The sequence below is a fragment of the Medicago sativa genome, chromosome 4, assembly GCF_051527215.1.
Source record: "Medicago sativa cultivar Bolivia chromosome 4, Bolivia_mono, whole genome shotgun sequence".
In the NCBI taxonomy this organism is placed as follows: Eukaryota; Viridiplantae; Streptophyta; class Magnoliopsida; order Fabales; family Fabaceae; genus Medicago; species Medicago sativa.
In genome coordinates, this window is record NC_140752.1 from 23,477,268 (window position 1) to 23,489,845 (window position 12,578).

The 12,578-nt window shown below is 34.6% G+C and overlaps 1 protein-coding gene across 1 annotated transcript; it reads right to left on the reverse strand.

Annotated features, from left to right (window-relative positions):
* Window positions 1-6,504: 6,504 nt before the first annotated feature.
* LOC146927114 (uncharacterized) lies at window positions 6,505-10,032 on the reverse strand. The gene is made up of 3 exons (XM_085707013.1): window positions 10,001-10,032; window positions 7,610-7,772; window positions 6,505-7,533 (listed from the first exon to the last, which is right to left on the reverse strand). The coding sequence occupies exons 1-3, from the start codon at window positions 10,030-10,032 to the stop codon at window positions 6,505-6,507; spliced, it is 1,224 nt and encodes a 407-aa protein (XP_085563139.1).
* Window positions 10,033-12,578: the final 2,546 nt, after the last annotated feature.

The following is a 12,578-nucleotide window of genomic DNA, read 5'->3' on the forward strand; positions in this document are numbered from 1 at the left end:
TTAAATCACACATCTTCAAATAGCACATCTCTATATGACACATCTTTAAATCAAATCATCAAATAATTCACAAATTACGTTTAATCAAATGACTCATCAATTACACTTTGTTAAATAACTTATCAATTACACATCTTCTTTATATAATTCTTTCTATAAATCTTCATCTAAATAAGTTCCTTGATTATTCTTTCCTCACAATTAATTCTCAGAATAAAATAATAATAATAACCATTTATAACCGAAGCCTCTAATAGAAAAATCAAATATTGTTAGTGATAATCCACCAATATTTTCTTAAAAAATTGGAAAGGAAAACTAAGCCAATTATCAAGTCACGTAAGCTAAAAAGGTTTATTTCCCAATCAATGTTTCACGTGACAACAAGAGAATTATTTATTTGTTTCATTGGATCAATTCACTTACAACATAGATACACCTTTATATCCCCCTGAAGCAAAGAAATTATTAAACATAAAGCACGCACGAGAGAAAGAACCAAGGAATATGCAGAAACAATGATTTTGAACTTCAAAACTAACACACGGGCCACCAAAACACAATATCGATTTCAACCACATTATATTTACAAGCAAATTGTTCGGTTATAAAATTAATAAAAGGATTTGTGAATTCAATTAAAGATCATCGATTCTAAACACGTTACGAATTCAATTAATTTGTTCTAAAAGGACTACTCTTGTAGTAGAGGTAACTCATTGCATAACTCTAAAGATACACCAGTGGCTTAAAATAAATACAATTTGCCTAGTTTCATATATACATATATATCCATCAGGTGAGTTAAAACCACTCATAATTCCCACTTAAGCTTAAATTGAAAAGAAACAAAGTTACTGAATTGACATAAAAAAAAATTGAATACACATAGGCATCGATAGACATATATTACATATGGACAAAATATAATTATATATATTATTATCTAAATTGGAACCTGTGAACAGATATGATACTGTAAAGCCATCGAAATATGAACGAAAAATCCCAATATAGAAATCAATTTAAGTCCTTGTGAAAATTAGTTTTAAGATAATCAAGTAGAATAAATCAAAACTATCGTTGGTCATATTCCAGAACATAGAAAGGACAAACAAAATCTAGCAAAATCATGAAGAGAAAAATTCCGGTAAGAACCGATAACTAGCTACAAGCAATAATAACTTAGTTTTTTATTCACTTTATCATAAAACAAAACACAACATATATAGCCACGATTGAATCATGAATTTAGCACAACACAAACATGGTTTCACAAATAAACTCATACCCAAAATAACAACAACGATTAGAGCACGAAATTAACACCAATTCATCACCTAATTATCAATTCTCACTCAAACCCTAATTCTCATAATCTTACAAAACTCATCCTAAACACGTTAGATGCAATCTAATGATCTACAGACTTAATATTAGTGAAAGATAGTCTCACCCTTACCTTAGATTGTTTTTCTGAAATCAAAAGCAGCGTTCTTCGTTCCTAGGGTTCTCTCTATGAGTTCTCCTCTTTCTCCAAAAAGCGGTTTAACCTCAAAACTCTTTCTAACCCAAGCTTCCTTATTTATAATACTAATCACTCTTCCTAAATCTATTTAGGCCCAATAACTTATTCTTCTTTCTATTCTAACCTCCAATTCTACTTACACTAATAATTCTCATATTCTAATAAATAATAGAATAATACCACGTAATAAAATACTAACACATCATATATATAAATAAATCACATAAATAGATTCTAACTTAATAAAAATAATTAAATAAAAAGGAGGGCATTACAATCTACAATAAAAATGAAGGCCCAAGATCCTCTTGAAGAAGTGGATATAGGAGATGGTTCTGTAAAAAGACCAACATACATAAGTTCAAAGATTCCTAAGAGCTTCAAAGATCGAATTGTGGCGCTTTTGAAAAATTACAAGGATTGCTTTGCTTGGGATTATCATGAAATGCCTGGTTTGAGTAGAAAGGTAGTAGAGTTGCAATTGCCAATCAGGACAGACAAGAAACCAGTGAAGCAAATTCCAAGAAGGTTTGCACCAGAGATTCAACCAAAAATAAAAGAAGAGATAGAAAGACTCCTCAAATGTGGCTTCATCAGACCTGCAAGTAGCAGAGATGTTGGTAGATTCTGCAGCAGGTTTCGAATATTTGAGTATGCTTGATGGTTATTCAGGTTATAATCAAATATTTATTGCTGAAGAAGATGTTTCTAAAACAGCATTTCGATGCCCAGGGGCATTAGGATGTTATGAGTGGATAGTAATGCCATTTGGTCTTAAAAATGCTGGTGCTATATATCAAAGAGCAATGAATTCAATGTTTCATGATTTTATTGAAGATTTTATGCAAATTTACATTGATGATATTGTTGTGAAATCATCTTCTGAAAACAAACACTTAGAACATTTATGTTTATCATTCGAAAGGATGAGACAATATGGATTAAAAATGAATCCATTAAAATGTGCGTTTGGTGTTTGTGCAGGTGATTTTTTAGGGTTTGTTGTCCATAAAAAGGGCATCGAAATCAATCAAAATAAGACTAAAGCTATAATGGAGGCTAAAGCACCCTCTACCAAAAAAGAGTTGCAGTCTTTATTAGGCAAAATAAATTTCCTCAGAAGATTTATCTCTAATCTAAGTGGCAGAGCACAAGCATTCTCGTCATTACTTCGATTAAAGAAAGAGGAAATTTTTAGATGGGAGCCTGAACACCAAAAGGCATTTGAAGACATAAAGTCATATTTATCTAATCCTCCCATTCTTTCACCTTTGTTGAAAGACAAAAAGATGAAGTTATATATAGCATCATCTGAAAGAACTATAGGGAGTATGTTAGCACAAGAGGATGAAAATGGTGTAGAAAGAGCCATTTATTATCTTAGTAGAGTTTTAAGTGATGTTGAAACAAGATATCATCCTAGTGAAAAATTATGTCTTTGTTTATATTTCTCATGTATGAAACTTAAGCATTATATAAAGCCTTTTTATGTTTATGTTTATTCCCATTTCGACATTATTAAGCACATGTTATCTAAACCTATTCTGCATAGTAGAGTTGGTAAATGGGCTTTGGCACTCACAGAATATTCTTTAACTTATCAATCTTTGAAAACTGTGAAAGGCCAAATAATGGCTGATTTTATTGCTGATCATTCCATTGAAGAACCTGTGACTGGGGGCATCGAAACATTTCCATGGACATTATATTTCGACGGGTCTAGTCATAAAAATGGTTCTGGAATAGGTATAGTTATTGTTTCACCAACAAATGAGGTAACCAAATATAAATTTCGAATTAGCCAATATTGTTCGAATAATGAGGCAGAATATGAAGCCTTAATAAATGGTTTAGAGATTTTGCTCGAACTGGGGGCAAAATGTTTAATTATTAGAGGTGATTCTGAATTAGTAATAAAGCAAATAACAAAAGAATATAAATGCCTCAAAGAAACTTTGATAATGTATTACACTATAGTTAATGCATTACTTAAACATTTTGTTCAAATTGAAGTTCAACATGTTCCTAGAGCAGAAAATCAAGAAGCTAATGATTTAGCTCAATTAGCTTCTGGGTACAAACTTTCGAAGGAACAAGAGCAAGAGGTTATTGAAATTAAAACAAAGCGTAATTCGATAGACATTGTGTCTAACAAATTGTTAAGACCAAAACTTGGGGGCATGGAAGCATCTCAAGGATACCTTCAGAGTGCAAAATTTTCTGAAATTTTGGTCATTAACAATTTGGATGATGATGATTGGCGAAAACCCATAGTCAATTTTTTGGAAGATCCAGATGGCACAACTTGTAGAAAAGTCAAATATAGAGCCTTGAGTTATGTGATAATAGGCAATGAATTATTTAAAAAGACTCCAGAAGGAGTTTTACTTAAATGCCTTAGTGAAGCAGAAGCATATTTGGCTGTATCGAATACTCATAGTGGTGCTTGTGGTACACATCAAGCAGGCCATAAAATAAAATGGCTTTTGTTTCGACAAGGTGTTTATTGGCCAACCATGTTAAAAGATTGCATAAATTTTGCTAAAGGTTGTAAAGAATGTCAAGAACATGCTGGAATTCAAAAAGTACCAGCTAGTGAATTACATTCAATAGTGAAGCCTTGGCCATTCAGAGGATGGGCTTTAGATGTAATTGGGGAAATCAAACCTAAGTCATCCAAAGGCTACAAATATATTCTGGTTGGAATAGATTATTTCACTAAATGGATAGAAGTTGTTCCACTAAAAGATGTTACTCAAGATGAAGTTATAAACTTCATTCAAAAATTTATTATTTATAGATTTGGCATACCAGAAACTATTACTACAGATCAAGGATCTGTATTTACTGGTCGAAAGATGGTAAAATTTGCTGAAGAAATGGGTTATAAATTGTTGACTTCAACACCATATTATGCTCAGGCAAATGGTCAGGTAGAAGCAGCAAATAAGAATTTGATTACTATAATCAAAAGAAAAGCTAGCCAAAAGAAAAAACCCAAAGAATGGCATGAGTTTCTTTATGAAGCTTTATGGGCAGTTCGAACTTCTCCTAAAGAATCTATAAATACTACTCCTTTTCGATTAACATTTGGCCATGATGCTGTATTGCAAACAGAAATCTTACTTCAATCTACTCGAATTCAAAGACAAATCGAAATTCCAACAAATCAATATTTGGATATGATGTTGGATGAATTAGTAGATATTGATGAAGAAAGATTAATGGCTTTAGAAGTGCTTACAAAGCAAAAAGAAAGAATAGCAAAAGCCTATAACAAAAGAGTTAAATCGAAATTATTCCTGCAAGGGGACTTAGTTTGGAAAGTTATCTTGCCGATGGATAAAAAGGATCGATGTTTAGGAAAATGGTCTCCTAGTTGGGAAGGACCATGGAAAATTCTAAGAGTTTTTTCGAATAATGCGTATGAGATCGAAGAACTACAAGAAGATCAGAGAATTATACGCATAAACGGTAAATATTTGAAAAAATATAAACCGATGTTACAAGAAATTAAAATTACACAAGAGTAATTTGATTCGAAATAAAAACTTGGCATTAATTTAATAATGCCAACTGATGGGCAGGTTACATCGAAATGCTTAAAATGGAAAAACCATTACAAAAGAAAACACAAAGTACTTAAAGATTAAAAAGCATTTAAAGATGGTTTTCACCATTCAGTTACAATCCCAAAACGATCGAGAAACCAGCGAATTTCTGTATCGAGACGACACCTGAAGCAAGCATTGACCAAGTAGTATTCATGATCTGGCCCAGGTAGAAGTGCATACCAGCCTCCAATTCTCCCATCTCCTGCACAGTTGTGGTAGTTGTTGCAAAAACGACGCCTAGTAAGCCAAATAGGCATGGGCCTATTCCACCAAGGACAGCGAAATCGATAAGTTGAAGTTCCTCCCAAAATGTCGCTTCGAAATTCTGCCAATCGATGTGTCCATGCAAGATCTTCGAAGTCTTCGAGGATGTTTTCTGGCGTAGGCATGGAGAGCGCATTGATGAGAAGACGGTAGTACTTTGCACTCAGAGAGCCAGTGGCGTTGATAGCAGTAGTAAGGAGACGTTTCATTTCTTCAATGTTTGGATTAGCATCCAACATGTGTTGAGTGCTTCGAAGAATACAGAACATGGCGTTGCCATGATTCCATAGTCTAAGTTTAAAAGCAAACTTAGAATGAGCCACCATAGCATTGTTGTACCATTCATTGGGGTCGTAGAGAAAGTAGAGGACATCATTTCCAAAAGCCTTAGAAACTTCAGAATCCTCACTGACACGCCAATGCCTGCTATTGGTATGGCGAAAGGCGAAAAGATCTTTCCTGCTTTGAGCAGCAATCTTTGCAGCAATCTTGACTAAAAGATCATCACTCAGATTATCAATGGTGGTCATGATGATTTAAGAAAGAAAAAGCTTTGAGTAAGAAGGATTTTTCAGACGAAGACGAAACAAAGAAAAGAGTGATTTTTATAAAAAAGGAAAATCATATTTATAGTGGAGGGAAGTTGAAAGAAGTGGCTCAATCAGACGGTTCTTCTTACTTTGAAGATGATGACACGTGGGAACAGTTATTCCAATGGCCAATGGTTACTTAACTTTGTAACCTGAGGGAAGTTTTAAAGGTTTTCTTTTAAAAAGGATTTATCTGTGTTAAAAGGTCATTTATTGGTTTTATTTCTTTTCAACTTCCTAGACAAGTTTAACTTGTTGGGTTAAACAAAAAAGTTACTTTTTTGTTTCCTCGTCATTAAAATGTCTTGGAAATTGTGCCAATCTTGTTTGGATTTAAATAAAATTTGAATTCGATATAAGAGAATAAGAAAGGAATTTCGATGATTGAAAAGAAATTGTCGTTCAAAATAGAAAATGGTCCACAGATTGTTATAAAGACATTACAGACCAAGATATTCGATAAGGCTGAAATAAAATAAAAGTCTTAGAGAATAAAATAGAAACAGAACTAAATCTCAAATGATGAGATGAGTTTCTCGATTTGGCTTTTGTATTCAGCTAGTTGAGTATCGAGAGCATGGTTGTCACTTGCAAGTTGAGCAATGGTAGACTCTAGTTCCTTGGAGAGCTTGAATTTGTTAACAGCTTCATTGGCTTCTTGATTTCTGGCTTCATCCTTAGCCAAAATTTCAGCTTTCTGAGCTTCCAACTCTTTAATCTTGGCATCGATGTCAACCACTTGCTGCTTTGCATTGTTTCTCTCTTGCTGAAGAGTTTTAAATTTCTCTTGGAAAGATGACAGTTCGATCACAATTTGATCATGATGCGCTTTCTTCTCTTCCATTTGAGCTTGATCAATTTTTCTCTTCTGGAAGTTTTGATTAGCACTCTCCAACATTGGTTCAAGATAATTAAACAGGTTTCGAAATTTCCAACCAGTTGGGAGAGCACCAAGCTTTTCGAATAAACTCCTGATTTCAGCAAGAGCTCCAGCATCCTTTTCAATCAACTCTAGCAAGTCGGCTTCGATGATCCTCTTTTGAAATTCTGCTAGCAGGTTGTTCTTTGAAGTCTCAGAGGGATTTCCCTTGGATGAATCAGAAGTTTGGCCAGTACTAGTTGAGAAAAGAGTATTACTCTTAGCTATCAAAGCAAAAGCATTGAAAGGATCATCTTTGGCCAATCGATCGATTTCTTCCAGATCGATCATAGGAGTATCTTGTTGAGCAATCATCTCTGCATCACCAGGAGCATTTTGTCGAGTAGTTATTTTTGTATCTTCAGTAGCAAAGTTTGATACATTATCTCCAAGGGTGGGTGCAGAATGAGATTGGTCATTGTTGAGTGATTCATCATTTACCAAGTCATCAGTGGGTGTTTCTGTTTGTTGTTGTTGAGGAAGATCCACTTTAAGACCTTCTGGACTGCTAGCATCATCATGCTCATCTTCTTTGTCTTCAGCAATTGGTGAAGTGGTCTTCGAAGAAGGAAGAACTTGCCCATGTTGTGATGGATTAGTTTGTTCTTGTTCGATACCCTAAAAAGAATAAGATAAATGCTTAAAACAAGACATTTAGAAATATTTCGTATAAAATATGGTTTCGATAAAATACCTTCGAACCATTATCACCAACATGTGAATGAGCACTAGAATGAGAAGTCTTTCGAAGACGTTTGAATGGTTTAGATGGTGAGATGGGGGGAGAACCTTCAGAAGCTTCCACTTCGACTTCCTTTTCTTGGACAAGTGATATTTGTTCCTGTTCTCTTTTCCTTCTTCCTTCAGTATTGACTTTGGGAAGTGTTACTTTGGAAGCTTCGATCTGTTCTTTAGTTATCTCCACCTCGCTATCATCATCAGAGAGATCGACAGTTGCTTGTTCTTTCTTGTTCTTCGATCTAGAAGGTCCTTTTGATGAAGTTGTTTTCACTTTGGGTTCCTTTGATTTAGGAGGTTCCTTCGATGCAGCCTCAGATTTCTTCGATTCAACTTCTTTAGTTTGGGAAGCTTTCTTTTTCTTCTTGTCAGACTTGCTTTTCGAAGTGTTCTGGGTGCTGGCATCATCGAGCTTTGCTTCTCCTGGAGTTAAAGGCAAAGCTGAAATATGTGATTATACAGATAAGTACTATTTCTTCTAAAAATAGTATTAATATATTTTAGTAAAAGAAAAAATCATACCCATGATACTGGGAGTTTCGATTCGAACTTGGGATAATTCATAGCCAAGTTCACCATTATATTGGTATAAATTGCATTTAGCATAGGTTACTAAATTATTCTGTGGGAATTTGAAATTATAAAGTAACCATTTTGGGTATGGTGGCCTAAAGGCCAAAGCAAGATTACAAGATGGAAGTCTTGCTAGTCTCATTTTCTTTTCTAAAACATAAAGATATTTATTGGGTGTTCCAGGGGGAAAAATTGTTTCTGGAATTTTTTCTCGAACTTTATCTCTCAAAGTTTGAGCAGCATAATATACTGTCCTCTTTGGATGTAAAGGGTCATATGCTGTTTGATAATATCTTTGAAATTGCTGAATTTCTTTAATGTGCGTACCTCTAGTCTTCTTGTCTTTGTTCTGCAAAGTGTGAAAAGTACTGGTCAGTTGAGGCAGCAATTCATCAGGATTCCCTCGATTGGATTGGCGTGTGTAATAATTTCGCCACCATCGAAAGAATGCTTTAGAGCATGCAAATGATGTTGAGAAATATGTAGGCTCGAACACAGTTGTTCTCCTGGCTTGAATTATGGATTTCCACACAGGTTCGATCAGAGGAATTTTCCATTCACTTATACTTTTGAACAAAGAGCTGGGTTTCGATTGAACCATACCAAACTGTCTAGCTACATGGTTAGGTTGATAACCATATACTCCATAAGGGCTACCAGGTGTAAGTCTGCTAGATAGATAGGTAGGGGTCAAATAAGCTTCCCATATAGCATTGATTTCTGTTTTGTTGGCTGTTTTCGAAGTAGTGGGAAAGTCCTCTTTGAACCAGTTAGGTCCATATTTCCTAGTGGTAAATGGTGCCATCATAGGGGTGAAAATGGGACAATCAAGCAGGGTTTCATAAGCATTCTCAAAAAGTTGTTGTGATGACTTGTTCCCATCGGGGTGAAACATAGCTAAGCCTATACCTTCAGTGGTCTTTTCTGAGTATGCTGATGTGTAAGAGGAAGGTAGGATCGAAGCAAGTTTTGATCCAAAAATGGCTAAAAGCCATAGTTGGAACAACCATATGGGTCCTGATACAACTAAATTCCCACCAGTTTGGGGATAATCTCTAAGATTATTAGTTGTATGGTTAAGGGTTTCATATAAAGAACCTAGAATTAGTTTGCTTAAACAGATATCTGTTCCTTCATGTAACTGACTAGCTAGACACATGAATTTCTTAGGGACTTGTACTGACCTTGAGCAAAAAACATGCATAGATAACCAGTAGGTCAAGAAAGCTACATGTTCATCTGCAGATACTTCAGCACATTTGGTATCATGGTTGTTAGCTATAAACAAACCATAGGCAGGGCTATCGAAATTTACTGAGTATTGAGAGGTGGTAACATCTGGATTAAAGGTGTATCCAGTTGGTTTTAAGCTAGTAAGGCCAGCCACATCTAAAAGGGTAGGAGTGAGCATTCCACATTTCAAGTGAAGGCTGTTGTTCGATGGGTTCCAAAAATGTAAAGCAGCAAATATCAATTCATTGTGGTATTTTGGACCATATCGAGATATTTGGATGAGATCAAAAATCCCTTTCTCCTTCCAGAATTGTCCCTTTTGTTTTTGAACTTTGTCTAACCAAGCAATGTATTCTGGATAAGTTTTTGGTTCAGTCCTAATTTTGGATTTTACAAAACTTAGGTCAAAAGGACCTTTTGTGAAAATTAAAGGAGGTTGAGTTTCAATACATGGGAAAAGAGAGTTAATCTCTGGAGTTTCAGGTTCTAGAGAAATGGGGCCTAAGAATGCATGTGGAGTATCAGTACAAGGGATGATTACCTGGGTTTTCCAGATAGCTTTTTCAGCTTCATTGATCTCTGGTTCGTTCATAAAAGCAGGAGCAGCACTGGCGATTTCTTTAGTAAAATCAATGGGTTCTTCGCGATTCACATGAGAAGTTCCTGCTGCGTTCGTCATTGTTTAAGTGTTTTTGTGAGAGGTTGATGAATAGTGAAGATTTCGTGTTTAAAGATAGGAGTTGCAGAAAATTCAAAGTTTTTTCTTCGAGAGAATTTTTGGCGGAGAAGAGGAACAGTGAAAGTGAAAATGAAATGGTGAAAAGTGAGAAGAGTAAAGGTGAGTTTGTTTCTATATAGACCTTTGATCATGACACATGTCAAGATCTTATTTTGACAGTTTTACCATTAAAGTGTTGTCTTTTCCAATGTTAGAGAACGTGGCCCACTAACTAAGATTGTGGGGTCAGTATTTAAAGGAAATTTGAATTAATTTTTGAATTAAATACTGACATCATTCATTTCGATGGAGAATGTTAGTTATTTTTTCAAAAACGTCTTTTTCTTCTTTGGTGAAATCGAAAATGGCGTTTCTGGGGGGCAATTTGTTAGCCAATATATTTTACTAGCTGTAATAAATATGGTCAAAGTATAGTTGACCTAGATTTAAAGAAGATTCGAACAGAGTGTTGTATTGAAAGCAAATATGGGTTCGAAGATGGTAGAAGACTTCGATAGAGCAGTTTTCGAAGGTGGTTATCAACAGTTATTCTTTAAGTCAGTTTGTATTTTAAGTTTGTTTTCAAATAAGTAAAACTGTCGACTTGTGGCAGTTGTAGTTTGAATTTCAAAGAAGTGTAGTTATTTCTAGACTTAGTATAAATAGTAGTTTTTCATAGGAAAAACGGGTCACAATTCCATCATACAAACTTACACTCAAAGTATCCGTATGGAAGCGAGAAACGAGTCACAAGTTGCAATGTATGAATCTGTGTACCAACTTTTATTTAATCAATACAATTTACCCTTTTTTCTTTAAGTGTTCTTGCACTTTACTTTGTTAAGTTCGATTGGGTTCAAGTGGATTGAATTCGATTGTTTTTATTGTATTTCTTACATTTTCGACACCAAAAACACAGAATTTCTAACAACAAGAACAAACACAATATGTCCTAAGATTTACTGGTTGATCTTGCAAGTTACCATTTGTAAACCAGCGGTTGTTTACGAAAATCCAACGTAAACACCTTGTTAATTTACGGATTTTACTCGTTTTTGACCCTTTTTCTTTCACTAAAAAGGGTATAAATTGGCCTAGCATTATCAAATCGAAGCATGTAATAGTTCTTAGGAAATCTAACAAGCATATCTACGACTTCCATGGTTTATATTAGAATTTTCAAAAACGGCCAACATGGGGGTAATTTCCTTGTTAATTTTCGGATTTTACTCGTTTTTGACCCTTTTTCTTTCACTAAAAAAGGCATAAAGTGGCCTAAACTTAACGAATCGAAGCATGTAATAGTTCCTAGGAAATCTAACGAGCATATCTATGACTTCCATGGTTTATATTAGAATTTTCAAAATCGGCCAACATGGGGGTAATTTCCTTGTTAATATACGGATTTTACTCGATTTTGATCCTTTTTCTTTCACTAAAAAGGGCATAAAGTGGCCTAGCCTTATCGAATCGAAGCTTGTAATAGTTCCTAGGAAGTATAATGAGCATATCTACGACTTCCATGGTTGATTTTAGAAATTTCAAAAACGGCCAAAATGGTGGTAAAGTGAATTTCCTTGTTAATTTACGGATTTTACTCGATTTTGATCCTTTTTCTTTCACTAAAAAAGGCATAAAGTGGCCTAGCCTTATCAAATCGAAGCATGTAATAGTTCCTAGGAAATATAATGAGCATATCTACGACTTCCATGGTTGATTTTAGAAATTTCAAAAACGGCCAAAATGGTGGTAAAGTGAATTTCCTTGTTAATTTACGGATTTTACTCGTTTTTGACCCTTTTTCTTTCACTAAAAAGGGCCTAAAGTGGCCTAGCCTTATCAAATCAAAGCATGTAATAGTTCCTAGGAAATCTAACAAGCATATCTACGACTTCCATGGTTTATATTAGAATTTTCAAAAACGGCCAACATGGGGGTAATTTCCTTGTTAATTTACGGATTTTACTCGATTTTGATCCTTTTTCTTTCGCTAAAAAGGCATAAAGTGGCCTAGCCTTATCGAATCGAAGCATGTAATAGTTCGTAGGAAATCTAACAAACATATCTACGACTTTAATGGTCTATATTAGAATTTTCAAAAACGGCCAACATAGGCGTAATTTCCTTGTTAATTTACGGATTTTACTCGATTTTGATCATTTTTCTTTCACTAAAAAAGGCATAAAGTGGCCTAAACTTAACGAATCGAAGCATGTAATAGTTCCTAGGAAATCTAACAAGAATATCTACGACTTCCATGGTTTATATTAGAATTTTCAAAAACGGCCAACATGGGGGTAATTTCCTTGTTAATTTACGGATTTTACTCGATTTTGATCCTTTTTCTTTCACTAAAAAGGGCATAAAGTGGCCTAGCCTTATCGAATCGAAGCATGTAATA